The sequence below is a fragment of the Crocuta crocuta genome, unplaced genomic scaffold (genome assembly GCF_008692635.1).
Source record: "Crocuta crocuta isolate KB4526 unplaced genomic scaffold, BGI_CrCroc_1.0 scaffold9, whole genome shotgun sequence".
Classification (NCBI taxonomy): Eukaryota; Metazoa; Chordata; class Mammalia; order Carnivora; family Hyaenidae; genus Crocuta; species Crocuta crocuta.
This window is the reverse complement of record NW_027551567.1, coordinates 7,016,151-7,031,528: the sequence shown is the minus strand read 5'-3', so window position 1 is coordinate 7,031,528 and position 15,378 is coordinate 7,016,151. Positions and strand designations below refer to the sequence as shown.

Sequence of the window (15,378 nt, the reverse complement as noted above, 5' to 3'; positions counted from 1 at the left end):
AACACATTAATAGTTCTAAACTCCACAAACTTAGCTGTTCATTATTGGTTAGTTTTCTATACTGAATAAAAAAAAGTATGCCTGCAGAATATGTCAGTTGAGGTAATATTGCTTCACAGTTACATTATTACTCTGATTACAGTTAATATGCTGGGACTTCAAGGAAAAGGTCTAGTAAGAGACAAAAATTTGGAAGTTATCAGCATATAGAAGGAGTATTAGGTTTCTAGCAGGAAGCAGGATTTACTTAGATGCTTGAAATGAAGAGATTTTAATAGAGAGCACTCATAAGATTGCAGGCAGAGTTTAGGGAGAAAACAGGGCCTGTTGTCTGTCTGTCTGTCTCTCCCTCTCCCTCTCCCCATCTCTATGCTGCTTCCACACAGTGATTTTTGAGTTCCAGAAGAGAAGTTACTTACCAGAAACAAGTGAGAAGGGTTAATAGGTACCAGGCACAGTACTAACTGATTCATACGCTCATTTGATTTTTTCTGTATGGTAATAATTATTATGGTCACATAAGCTTTCGTCTTAGAACTGCCTTCTTTTGCTGTATCCCAAAGATTTTGGACCATTGTCTTTTCATTTTCATTTGTCCCCATGTATTTTTTATATTCTCTTTGCTTTCTTGGTTGACCCAATCATTGTTTAGTATCATGTTGTTTAGCATTGATATATTTGTGTTGTTTCCAGATTTTTTTCTTATAATTCTAGTTTCATACCATTGTGGTCAGAAAAGATGGTTGGTATGATTTCAGTCTTTTTAAATTTATTGAGCCTTGTTTCGTGCCCCAACGTGTGATGTAGCCTGGAGAATGTTTCATGTGCACTTGAAAAGAATTTGTATTCTGGTCTTTTTAGATAAAATGTTCTGTATACATTGGGTCTATCTGGTCTAATGTATCCTTCAAAGCCACTGTTTTCTTTACTGATATTCTGTGGATGATTGGTCCACTGACGTAAGTAGAGTCCCCTCCTATTATTATATTACTGGCAATTTCTTCCTTTTTGTCTGCTCACATTTCCTTTATTTAAGAGAGAAGGGAGCAGATGCCTATCAGAAGAACAAATAGCTAAAAACTTCCCTAATCCGAGGAGGGAAACAGACATGCAGATCCAGGAAAAGTGGAGAGCCTCTAACAAGATTAATCCAAGGAGGTTCACACCAAAACACATAATTAAAATGACAAAAAGTAATGACAAATAGAAAATTTTAAAAGGAACAGGAGAAAACAATTACAAACAAGGGAAACCCCATAAGGCTATCAGCTGATTTTTTTTTTGGCAGAAACTTTGAAGGCCAGAAGAGAGTGGCATGGTATGTTTAAAGTGCTGAAAGGGAAAAAATGTACAATAAAGAATACTCTGTAAGGTTATCATTCAGAATAGAAGGAAAGATCAAGGATTTCCCAGAGAAAAGTTAAAGAAATTCATCACCACTAAGCCAGTCTTGCTAGAAAATGTTAAAGGAAATTCTTTAACTTGAAAGAAAAGACCATAACTATTAGAAAATTATGAAAGGAAAAAAATTCACAGGTAAAAGCAAACATGAAGTAAATTAGTCATTTATAAAGCCAGTATGGAGGTGAAAACACCAAAGTAGTAAAATCAGTTACATCTAGAAAAATCAGCCATGGGATACACAAAATGAAAAGAGATGACAAATAAAATATGACATCATATATGAAAATGTGGAGAAGGGAGTAAAATTTTATTGTTTTTAGAATTTGTTCAAACTTAAGCAGCCATCACTATAATAGAAACTGCTTAATATATAAAATCTACATAAATCTAATGATAACCACAAATCAAAAACCTTCAATAGGTACACAAAAAAGAGAAAGGAATCTAAGCATAACACTAAAGAAAGCCACCAAACAACAGGGAAGAGAACAAGAGAACAGGGAAAAACTATAAAAACAGCCAAAAAAAAATTAACAAAATGATAGTAAGTACATACTAATCAATAATTAATTTAAATGTAAATGTACTAAATGCTACAGTAAACATAGGGTGACTGAATGGTTTTACGGAAAAAAAACCTCCCATCTCTATACTGCCTACAAAAGACTCCCCTCAGACCTACAGGCACATACAGACTAAAAGTGAAAGATTGGAGAAAACACACACTGCAAGTGGAAGTGAAAAAGAAAAGCCAGCGTTAACAATACTTACATCAGACAAAATAGACTTTAAAACGAAGATTGTCAGTCTTTTTTGGTACCTGAAGCATAGTTGCTGTGTGTGTTTTTGTGTTTATGGTTAAATGTAGTTTAGAAGATTTTTATTAACCATAGATTAATGATAAAATAGCTTGCAGAAATGTTAATTCATTCCCAGTCTCAACTGTTAAACTTACATCACTGTATATGAATCCAGCTTGAGCGTAACTATTCCAAGTTATGTGCTGTGCCACATACAAATATGTATGAAATAGAGTTCCTGCTTTCAAAGACTTCTTCCCTCCTGGGGGAATTGCATAGCCAATTCTTCTGTGAAACAAAAATCAATGTTGAAAGGGAAGGCAGTTAAGATTAGTTTTGATTCACTTATTATTTAAGTTCATCTTAGATTTCTCGCAGTACTTGAAATACTGCTTTGTTTTGTTGTTGTGAGAGTCCAGAGTATCAGGGTATAACAGTAGGTTTTTTTGCTGCATACATTTTACATTATTTTAAACCTCAAGGACCTGCCCCTTCCAATTGGGAATGACGTATCATGAGGTCAGGGTTATTCTTTTTATTCAGCAGCTAGACATAGTGCTTGCCACATTGTGTACTGAAGTGAGTAAGTCAGGCAACTCTGTTTAAGGTAAGTATTGTCTCTAAAAATAGGATTTGAGGATTTGTCTGTGTTTATTTTTATGGATAAAAGAATTAGGGTAGAGAACTGGGTAGTTTATATCATTCTTTTTGTCACAACTTTAACCAAAAAAATTTTTTTATTTAATAGATTCATAGATTTTTACCATTTTTTGGGTACAAACAGGTATTACTAATATAGGTTATTTTCTCTGGAGTAATGACTCTTAACCTTTTTTGAGGATTTGTTAAAAACCATTTTTGAGAATATTATATAAGCAGTAGACTGTCACTCCAATAAAATATAAGAAGTAAATTTTGCATGTAATTTACAGATCCCTAAGGCCCATTATATAAAGATGTAGATGTACTGGTATGCACACATATTTACGTACTTCATTGAGGTAAAATTCACCTACAGTATAATTTACCTAGTTAAAGTGTGTAATTTAGCAGTTTCAGTACAGACTTGTGTGACCATCCTTATAGTCAATTTTGTTTACTGAAGTATAATTAAGATACAGTGTTATATTAGTTTCAGGTATACAGTATATAATAATTCAACACTTCTGTTCATTACTAGTGCTCATTAAGATAAGTGTAGTCTTAATCCCCTTTATCTATTTCATACATACCCCAACTGACCTCCCTTATTGCAACTACCACTTGTTCTCCATATTTAAGAGTTTGGGTTTTTTTTTTAAATCTATTTTTCTCTTTGTTCATTTGTTTCTTAAATTCCACATATGAGTGAAATCATGGTATTTATGTTTCTCTGTCTTTTTTAACTCTTCATTATACCCTCTAGTTCCATCCATTTTGTTGCAAATGGCACTGTCTCATTTTTTGGCTTAGTAATATTCCATTGTGTCTACATATAGCACGTCTTTTTTATCCATTCATCTATCAGTGGACACTTGGGTGGCTTCCATGCTAAATAAACAAACATAGGAGTGCATATGTCTTTTCAAATTAGTGTTTTCATTTTCTTTGAGTAAATTCCCACTAGTAGATCATATGGTAATTCTATTTTTAATTTTTTGAGGAAACTCCATACTGTCTTATGCAGTGGCCACACCAATTTGCATTCCCACCAGCAGTGCATTGGGGTCCCTTATTCTCCACATCCTTGCTAACAACTTGTTATTTTTTGTCTTTTTTATTCTAGCCATTCTTTTTTTTTAATTTATTTATTTCTGAGAGAGAGAGAGACAGAGACAGAGACAGTGTGAGCAGGGGAAGGTAAGAAAGAGAGGGAGACACAGAATTGGAAACAGGCTCCAGGCTCTGAGCTGTCAGCACAGAGCCCGACACGGGGCTTGAACCCACGAACTGTGAGATCATGACCTGAGCTGAAGTCAGACGCTCAACGGACTGAACCACCCAGCCGCCCCTATTCTAGCCATTCTGATAGGTATAAGGTGATATTTCATTGTGGTTTATCTTTACATTTCCCTGAGATTATTAGTGTTGACTATAGTATTTTCATGGGTCTCTTGGCCATTTGTATATCTTCTTTGGAAAATGTCTATTCAGGTCCTCTGCCTATTTTTTAATTGGATTTTTTTGGTATTGAGTTTTATAAGTTCTTTATGTATTTTAAAAATGAAACCTTTATTACATATATCATTTACAAATATTTTCTTCTATTCAGTAGGTTACCTGTTTGTTTTGTTGGTGGTTTTGTTCACTGAGCAAAAGCTTTTTGTTTTGGTATAGTCCCAGTAGTTTAATTTTGGTTTTGTTTCCCTTGCCACAGGAGACCTATATAGAAAATTGTTACTATGGCTGATGTCAAATTACCACTTTTGTTTTCTTCCAGGAGTTTTATGGTTTCATTTCTCACATTTAGATCTTTATTCCCTTTTGAATGTCTTTTTGTGTGTGAAGTAAGAAAGTGGTCCAGTTTGATTTTTTTGCATGTTGCTGTGTGGTTTTTCCACCATTCATTGAAGAGACTGTCTTTTCTCTATTGTATATTATTGCTTCCTTTATTATAGATTAATGGACCATATAAGCATGGGCTTATTTGAGCTCTGTATTCTGTTCTGATTTATGTGTCGATTTTTGTGCCCATACCATACTGTTTGTTTACTACAGTTTTGTGGTATATCTTGAAATCTAAGTTTGTGATAACTTCCATCTTTGTTCTTTCAGGATTGCTTTGGCTATTCGGGGTCCTTTATGGTTCCATATATAAATTTTAGGACTATTTTTTCTAGCTCAGTGAAAAATTCTGTTGTTATTTTCTTTTTCTAAAATGTTTTTATAGTTTATTTTTGAGACAGAGACAGAGCATGAATAGGGGAGGGGCGGAGAGAGAGGGAGACACAGAATCCGAAACAGGCTCCAGGCTCTGAGCTGTCAGCACAGAGCCTGACGCGGGGCTCAAACCCACAGACCTGTGAGATCATGACCTGAGCCAAGGTCTGACGCTCAACTGACTGAGCCACCCAGGCGCCCATGTTGTTATATTGATAGGAATTTGCATTAAATCTTTACATCTAGATTGCTTTGGGGAGAATACATATCTTAATAATATTGAATCTTCCATCCACGAACATGGCATATCTTGCCATTCATTTGTGTCATCTTCAATTTCTTTCATTAGCGTTTTGTAGTTTTATAGTACCAGTCTTTTACCTCCTTGGTTAAATTTATTCCAGTATATTTTACTCTTTTTGGTGCAAATAGAAGTGAGATTGTTGCCTTAATTACTTTCTGCTATTTCATTAGTAATATAGAGAAATACAACATATTTCTGTATACTATGTATTCTGTGACATTACTGATTTCATTTATCAGTTCTGATAGTTTTTTGTGGAGTCCTTAGGGTTTTCTGTGTATGGTATCATGTCATCATGTCAGTAGCGAAAGTTTTACTTCTTCCTTATTAGTTTGTATGCCTTTTATTTCTTGTCTGATTGCTATAGCTAGGACTTCCAGTACTGTGTTGAACAAAAGTGGTGAGAGTGGACATCCTTGTCTTTTTCTCGATTTTAGAGGAAAAGCTTTCACCTTTTCACCATTGAGTATAATGTTAGCTATGGGTTTTTCATACATGGCCTTTATTTTGTTGAGGTGTATTTTCTAAATCTACTTTCATGAGAATTTATATAATGAATAGATGTACTTTGTCAGATGCTTTATCTGCATCTACTGTGATGATGATACGGTATTTATCCTTCCTGTCATTTATGTGATATATACACTACCCACACAAATATTGAACCACCCGTTCATCCCTGAAATAAATCTCATTTGATCATGGTGAATAACTTTTTAAATATATTGTTGGATTCAATTTGTGAATATTTTCTTGATAATTTTTGCCATCTATGTTCATCAGAGATACTGACCTGTTTTCTCTCTCTCTCTTTTTTTTTAGTGTTTTTATCTGTACCAAATTTAATTGAGCCTCATTTAAATCCATATTACTACTCTTTTAGTTATCTAGTGCTATATAACAAATTACTCCCCCCCACCCCCACCAAGTGAGAGGCCTAAATCAGCAAGATTATTGTAGGTCATAAATATGAGAGACTTTGGTTATGTGTGTCAGGATCTTTCATGAAGTTACAGTCAAGTATGTTGGTACTGCAGTCAAATCAAAATATGCTTGGAAATAGGAGATCTGCTTCTAAAATGGCTCACTCACATGGCTGTTGGCAGAAAGGTACAGTTCTTTACCACAGGAACCTCCCCATAGGGCTCTTGTAAGTGTTCTCACAATGTGGCAACTGGCTTTCCACAGAGCTAATGATCTTAGTTTAGAGACAGTGAAGGAGGAAGCTAAAGTTTCTTTATGACCTTAGCCGTGACACATTGTCACTTCTGCCTTGCAATTTTTGTCAGAATTGAGTCACAAAATCCAGCTCAAGGGGCTAGAAGATTTGGAACCACTTTTTTTGAAATCAGCATTAAAGAATGTCTGATCATGTTTTAAACTACCATGTGTGTTTTTCAGTTCGATCAAAACTAAGGTCAAATTTTGAATAGTAGATGTTCGTTTATACTATATGCTAATTTACTGCCTAATAAGGTAATTTCAAATCTTCTTTTTTTAAGTTCTGTTTAAGAATCTCTACACCCGGGGTGCCTGGGTGGCTTAGTCGGTTAAGCGTCCGACTTTCGCTTAGGTCATGATCTCGCGGTTCGTGGGTTCGAGCCCCGCGTCGGGCTCTGTGCTGACTGCCAGCTCGGAGCCTGGAGCCTGTTTCAGTCTGTGACTCCCCCTCTCTCTGACCCTCTCCTGCTCACGCTGTCTCTCTCTCTCTCCTAGAAATAAATAAAACATTAAAAAAAAAAATCTCTACACCCAATGTGAGGTTCAAACACACAACTCCAAGAATCACATGTCCTTCCAACTAAGCTCCTCTAAGTGATTCAAACATTAATTCCCTTCCCTTCCCTTCCCTTCCCTTTCCTTCCTTCCTTCCTTCTCTGCAGGTCCTTGATGGTTCAAAATCCTACCAGTCTTTGTGTATTTAAGTATCAACAAAGTAGAGGAGTATATCTATCACAAATATTGTATCAGAAAATATGAGAGAAATAACATGATTTTTAAACTGAAATAAGTACCAAAATATTTCCTATTCTTTTATATCCCTTTGTTGTCACAGCCATTTTCCAGTTCGTGGGAAGAAATGCATGAATACTTTATGGCCCTGCATACTAGTTGACCAGTTTTGACTATGTCTTACTCAAGAAATATTTTAAAGTTAACCAGTAGTTTTGTAGCAAGAGCAAATGAATCCATTTTAATTCTTTACTTTGTAACCTTGGTTCCTTCTGCAACTTTTTTATAGGTAATGATTTTACATGACTTTGGAACTGGTCTCTAGTGGGACTCTGTGGGAGGATGAACACAGAAGAGCTGGAGTTACTGAGTGACTCCAAATACAGAAACTATGTAGCTGCAATTGACAAAGCACTAAAGAATTTTGAATATTCCAGTGAATGGGCAGATTTGATATCAGCACTTGGAAAACTTAATAAGGTATGTCCAGAAACTCGGAAGTCTGAGTTTCTACTTACTGGATTTCTCTAAAGCTTGAAGTAAAGACTTGTAAAAACATAAACAAAGCTAAGAACTACTTTTGGTACTCCTATTTTACTTCATGAATAGCATGCCTAAATAGCCAAGCATATTTTTGAGGCCAAAAGAACAACAGTACTTGAAAAATATAGTTATTCCATCATTGCCATTAAAAACACAAAACTAGGAAGCAAACATACTAACTCTGAGGGCTAACAAATTTCTGTAATTGAGCACATATATGGTTCTGGAGTTCCTGACAGCAAAATTAGAAACTGATGTAGAAAGTGGTAACTTGCTATGTGCTTTACAACTGTAATATAGCAGGAAGGCAAATTTTGTATCCAAGAAATCCTTAGATATATTCAGTACTTGTTTGTAAAAGTAGCAAGTAGTCACTTAGGGCTTGGAGGCTGGCCTTGAATGTTTCCTCTTAACATTTCTGATATTAATCCACTACTAATGGTGGCATTACTGATCAACTCATAGCTTTACATTGTTATACTACTTTTTGTTGTTCTCTTAGATCAAACTTTTTTCACCTCATACTTATTGGTTTGATTTTGGGAATTTTGGAGTGATTTTTTTTTTTTAGCAGTTGTTACTGAATTGGAATGCTTTTAAATAAATGGAGTGGGGAAGAAGAAGATAGGAAATGAGAGCTCTCCCAGTCACTTTTAAAGCTTAACATACAATTATTAGGAAAGAAATTATCCTAAAATACATTCCAAGTATGCTATTGCTTAACTTCATGTATACTATATGATAATTACTTTAATATATTACAAAAAAGCTTTCATTTTTAATGTGCCAAGGATTTATCTTAAAATTATATGCACAAACTTATGTTTGACATGTTAACTTCTTACATTTATCATTTGGGGTTTGATAAATTCTCAGATTTTTTACAATATCCTCAAGAAATAGCGTCCAAAAGTATGAATATGGTCAAAGGTAGTTAGGTTCTTTCTTGTTCTGAAGAGCCTTCCTTCCTTCCTTCCTTCTTTCCTTCTGTTTATTCTTGAGAGAGAGAGAGAGCAAGTGAGCTGGGGAGGGGCAGAAAGCGAGGGAGACACAGAATCCAGGCAGGTTCTGGACTCTGAGCTGTCAGTGCAGAGCCCTATGGGGGCTTGAACTCAAGAAGTGTGAGATCACAACCTCAGCCGAAGTCAGACACTTAACTGACTGAGCTACCCAGTTGCTTTCTGAAGACTTACTAGGAGTTATGTTTAAAAGCAACTTATTTATTTTATTTTATTATTACTTTTTAATGTTTATTTTTGAGAGAGAGTAGGGGAGGGGCAGAAAGAGAAAGAGGGAGACACAGAATCCAAAGCAGGCTCCAGGCTCAGAGCCTGACATGGGGCTTGAACTCACGAAGCACGAGATCATCACCTAAACCGAAGTCTGATGCTCAGCCGACTGAGCCACCCAGGTGCTCCTAAAGATTTTAAGTAATCTCTACACCCAACAGGAGGCCCAAACTCATTCTGATATCAAGAGTCACATGCTCTACCAAATGAGCCAGCCAGGCACTCCTAAAAGCAATTTATTAAATGTGGAAATTAATAGACTTAATTAAGTACATAAGTAGTTTTTTACACTTAATATACATGAAAACATTTTATTGTATCCAGATAACACAGAAGAGGATATGCAAGTCATTGGTAAAACTGAAGTTGTGAACAGGCAAGAATTATATTTAGCATAAATTTGTTGAAAATAGTCTAAATACATGCTTTAATATAAAATGTTATTATTTATTAATATACATTTTTGCCTCATTATTACATATTTTTCAATTCAAAATTGCTTTTAAAAAGAAACTTTTTAAATTCAGAATGTTTTTAGAAAATGGTGCTAAAAGAAAAATCATGCTATGTTTGACCTTTCCTTTAAAATTTTATTTGGTATTAATACAGTTTTTTTATTAAAGCATTTTATGTTATAGATCATTAAATTTCCTTCTGCAGAGGTAATTATACTTTTCTTTAAAATATATGTGAATATTGGGGTGTCTGGCCGACTCAGCTGGGAAAACATGTGACTCTTCATCTCAGGATCTTGAGTTTGAGCCCTTTGTTGCCTGTGAAGATTACAAAAATTAAATAAATAAATAAATTTAAAATATTTGAATACTGACTCTTGGCTACTGTGTTTAAAATTGAGATTAAAACTTTAGACACAAAAGCAGCTAGTTGAAAAATGTGTTTCATAGCTGTGTTCTTGCTGGTGTTTTGCCTTTAATTTGCTTTTAATTTCTAGATTTAGCTTTATTTGCATTCATTGCATCTAGTTTAAGACTGAAAAATTTGCAGTGGGAAGAACTTTGAAAATGTTATATGAGGGGAAACTGGGTGGCTCAGTTGGTTAAGAGTCCAACTCTTGAATTCGGCTCAGGTCATGATTTCATGCTCGTGAGTTTGAGCCCCACATGAGCTCTGCGCTGGCTGCGTGGAACCTGCTTGAGATTCTCCCTCTTTCTGTGCTCTCCCCTGCTCGCACTCTCTCTTTCTCAAAATAAATAAAGAAAAAAGATAAGAAAGTGTTATATGTAAGTGGACTTCGGTTAGAGCCTCAACTTTTGTTACAAACCTGGAGATCTAGTCCTGACTTTTCTACTGTACTGCCTTTGGCAGATCATTTTATGTATTTTAATTTAATTCTTTATTTTTTAAGATAAAGGACTTTTTAATATTTCTTCTAAATCCAGTTCTAGGATATTATACTGTTTTCATTCTGTGTTTATTCTGTAATGTTCTATCAGCACTTTACTATAATGCTTTGAAGAACTTTTTGTTACTTAAATAACGAATCTCCATTGGGTGGTTTGTAAAGTAGGATCTTCTAGAAATTCAACCCCGACATTATCTCTAAAGAAGTGTTATGTTTGAATAAACACGGTTGTGATTGGTCCACCTGGGAAATTATGTTAGTAAAAACAAATGGACAATTATCATCTTATGTAGGTTCTTGTAAGCATTAGAACTCCTTGCTATTATATGATACCCTGAAGCAGTGGTTCTCCCTCTTTTAGCAACATGTTTCTGTTGAGGTCGTTTCCTTCATATCTTTCAAACAGTGTATCAAAAATCGATTGACATTAAAGATTTATAAAAATCAAAATCACTGCCTCTCTTCTGAATAAATTTGTTGGCAAAATATTGTGATTTTTTAAAATAAAAATGGCATTTCTATTAACATGGAGGATTTTGCTTTTTTTAACAAACTAATTTTTTACATCCTCAGTTTTCATTTTAAATATGGTGTATATTGATAGACGTAACTGACTAAAACAAGAGTTCTTTGGCATCTTTTATAACATTTTAGAGTGTAAAGAATTCCTATAAGGATTTTTGATAATTCTCTGCTAGAAAATGGAAATAAAAGATGTAATGTTTTTGTTTTTCTCAGCTGAATTAAAATGTTTTCTTCAAGGTTTTACAAAATAATGCCAAGTACCAGGTAGTACCCAAAAAGCTGACTATAGGCAAACGCCTTGCTCAATGCCTACATCCAGCATTACCAGGTGGAGTTCATCGAAAGGCACTTGAAACATATGAAATTATCTTTAAAATCATTGGACCCAAGAGACTTGCCAAAGATCTTTTTTTATACAGGTAAGAATAAGTTTTTATGTATGTATAAATAAAATATATTTTTAACTGTGCTATACAGTAAAAGCTAAAATACTGAATACTCCTTAATGAAGATTTTCAGTATGAGTGTCAAATATTTTAATAGTTAAGTGCTTCAAAAAAATTTAGGATATTCCTTAATGTTAAATTTTTTCTTCCATGTCATTCAAGAGTTTTTATTTAAAATTGTTGAGACTATAGTACTTTCTGCCTTTTTAAACTTGAGGAACTACCCTGAAAAAAAAATAAGATACCTTTATTTCTCAGCAGCTTTTAATGTAGTTGACCATTCTTTACCTGGAATAGCCCTTTTCTATTGCTTTACATTCTCCAGTTAACTTTCTCAATCTTCATACAGACATATGTAATTTCTTTTTTTTTTTAAGTTTTATTTATTTTGAAAAGAGTGAACCAGGTGAAAAGGGGGGGTAGAGAGAGAATACCAAGCAGGCTCTCTGCTGTCAGCACAGAGCCCCATACAGAGCTCGAACCCATAAACCATGAGATCATGACCTTACCTGAAATCAGGAGTCGGACACTTAACTGACTTAGCCACTCAGTCGTCCCTGGACATATGGAATTTCTTAAAGTTTCCTTAGTCTTATGTTTCCACGTTGTATCTTTTGTTGGATGGGCATATTCACACCCATGGTTTATCTTTTAAGTGATGACTTCCAGGGGCGCCCAGGTGGCTTAGTCGGTTAAGCGTCCGACTTTCGCTCAGGTCATGATCTCGCGGTTCGAGGGTTCGAGCCCCGCGTCAGGCTCTGTGCTGACTTCCAGCTCAGAGCCTGGAAACTGTTTCAGAGTCTGTCACTCCCTCTCTCTCTGACCCTCCCCTGCTCATGCTTTCTCTCTCTCTCCTAGAAATAAATAAAAGATTAAAAAAAAAAAAAAGTGATGGCTTCCAACTTGGTACCAGTGTTTCCTTCTGCTTTAAACTTCTGGATTACTTACTATCTCTTTGTGGTTCTTTAAAAGCAGCTGAAGCTCACCCTCTTCCAAACTAAACTCCTTTTCTATAAACCCAGCCTTTTGCAGCACACTCAAGTTCAGTAAGTGGCACCATCCATTTACATGAGCCTGAAATCCAGGAGTTACATTTAATATCCTGTTTTCTTTGCCCATATTCTTCTTCCTTCCATGTACATTCTGTCACTAAGAGTTCTATCTCATTGGTGAAGCACAGAAGCAGAGGAATCAAATGGTTTGGCTTTACCACTAACCAGCTCTGTGATCTTGGATCCTTTTCTTCACCTTTTTGTATTCTCATTTGCAAAATGAGAAAAAGATTACCAGTTTCACAGGATTGTTAATAGAATTAAAAATGTAAATCTATATAAAGTGTTTAGAACAATGTGCAGCATATAGGAGGTACTCAGTAATTGTTACCTATTGTTCTGATAGATGTTGGAATGCACATCTACTTCTTTTCAACCTCACTGGCAGCATCTGTTCTAAGTAGGCATTATCTGTAGCTTGGTCTTTGTTACTGGCCTTCTAACATTTACATAATATCTTGTTCTTATCCTTTTATACCTTTTTCTCCATATAGTACCAGAGTAAACTTTTTAATACATTAGGTAGATGTCATTCCCCTGCTAAAAACCTCCATTGACTTCTTCCTGTTACTTAAAAAGTCAAAATCAAAGCCCTTACTATGGTTTCTAAAGTTTTACATATTTTGGCCCTGCCTCTGTCAATTATCTCCAACTCCTACCACTTTCTACCCAATTAACTCCCATTACTTGATATTATATACTTATAAAATATATTAGTTGATATATATACACACACACTGTAAAATGATTACCATAAGTTTAAACACATCCATTCTAACCTCAGTTGTGATATTTTTTTCTTATGACGAGAACTTTTAAGGCCTATTCTCTTTTTAGCAACTTTCAAATAGACTATTATTAACCCTAGTCACCCTCTGGTACATTACATCCCCAGAACTTACTTATCTTCTAACTAGAAGCTTGTACCTTTAACCACCTCACTCATTTCTCCTCCCCTCATTCGCTAGGCAACCACCATTCTCTTCTCTGTTTTTATGAGTTTAATTTTCTTAGATTTCACATTTAAGTGAGATCATAACAGTATTTGTCTTTCTCTGTATGACTTATTTCACTTAGCATAATGCCCTTGAGATCAGTCATATTGTCATAAATGTTCAGATTTCTTTTTTTCCATGACCAAATAATACTCCATTCAAAGAGAGAGAGAGAGAGAATATGAGTGTGTATGTGTGTGTACACGCACACGTGCACGTGTAAAAGTATGTGTGACAGTTTATCCATTCATCTGTCATTCCATGTCTTGGCTGCTGGAAATAGTGCTGCAGTGAATGTGGAAGTGCAGATATCTCTTCAATTCCATTTCCTTTCCTGATTTCATTTCCTTCAGATACATATCCAGAAGTGGGATTTCCAGATCATATTGTAGTTCTATCTTCAATTTTCGAAGGACCTCCATACTGTTTTCCGTAATTGTTGTACCAGTTTACTTTCCCTCCAGCAGTGTAAAATGGTTCTCTTTTCTCCAGTTCTTCTCCAGCATTTTTTATCTCTTGTCTTTTGATAATAGTCTAACAGTTGTATGATGGTACCCCATTGTGGTTTTGATTTGTATTTCCCTGATGATTAATGATCTTGAGCACCTTTTCATGTACCTATTGGCCATTCCATACCTTCTTTAGAAAAATGTCTGTTCAGGTCCTTTGCCCATTTTTAATTGGATTATTTGAGGTTTTTTGCTATCCAGTTATGTGGGTCCCTTATATTTATTTTGGATTTGAACTCTTTATTAGGTATGTGTTTTACAAATATTTTTTCTCATTCAATTGATTGACTTCATTTTATTGATCATCTTTTACTGTGCAGTAGCTTTTTAGCTTGATGTAGTCCCAGTTGTTTATCTTTCTTTTTGTTGCTTGTGCTTTAGGTTTCATATCCGAAATATCATTTCTAAGACCAATATCAAGGAGCTTTCCCCCTATGTTTCCTTCTAGGAGTTTTATAGTTTCTGGCTTTATATTTAAGTCTCTAATTCAAATTAACTTTTGTGTGTGGCATAAGATAGGGGTCTAGTTTCATTTTTTTGCATGTATATATCCAGTTTTCCTCTTTCACTCTTGACATTGGTAACTCAGACCTATTTATTTTTTTTTTACTTTGATCAGTGTTGTCATGAGTTTATCATTTTTAGGGTTTTTTAATGCAAACTTTTACCTTTGCTGATTTGCTTTACTGTGCATATATGTTTTATCTTTAAATTCTGCATGGATGTCTTAAAAATACTATCTAAAGTCAGGGGCGCCTGGGTGGCTTAGTCGGTTAAGCGTCCGACTTTCGCTTAGGTCATGATCTCGCGGTTCGTGGGTTCGAGCCCCGCGTCGGGCTTTGTGCTGACTGCCAGCTCAGAGCCTGGAGCCTGTTTCGGTCTGCGACTCCCTCTCTCTCTGACCCTCCCCTGCTCACGCTGTCTCTCTCTCTCTCTCCTAGAAATAAATAAAACATTTAAAAAAAAAATACTATCTAAAGTCAGTATAACAGGTTGTTTTCAATAGTAATACATACTACGTTCCAAAGAAAAAGTGCTTAGAAAAACTGAGAATTGCTGAATCAATGTTGTGTATGATTCTCTATTAATTGATAGATTTTCCTTTCTTAATGCAAGACTCTTATAATTCATGCCTGTTACTTTTTCAGTTTTTAAATAACACAAATTTTACCTTAAGAAACATAGTTATTCTACAAAATTGCATTTTGTATATCTGGGGCATCTGGGTGGTTCAGTCAGTTGAGTGTCCGACTTCAGCTCAGGTCATGATCTGACAGGTAATGGGTTCGAGCCCCGCATCAGGGTCTGTGCTGACAGCTCAGAACCTGGAGACTGC

General features: G+C 35.2%; 1 protein-coding gene across 3 annotated transcripts in view; it reads left to right on the top strand.

Moving 5' to 3' along the window:
• Nucleotides 1-15,378, top strand: part of DOP1A (DOP1 leucine zipper like protein A) — a 101,059-nt gene that overhangs the window by 20,423 nt on the left and 65,258 nt on the right. For all 3 annotated transcript variants that reach the window (XM_077750319.1, XM_077750318.1, XM_077750322.1), the window contains exons 2-3: nt 7,610-7,800; nt 11,278-11,459. In XM_077750319.1, the coding sequence (XP_077606445.1) occupies nt 7,663-7,800; nt 11,278-11,459 (320 nt within the window). In that variant the 5' untranslated portion in view covers nt 7,610-7,662. The remainder of the gene's footprint in view (nt 1-7,609; nt 7,801-11,277; nt 11,460-15,378) is intronic.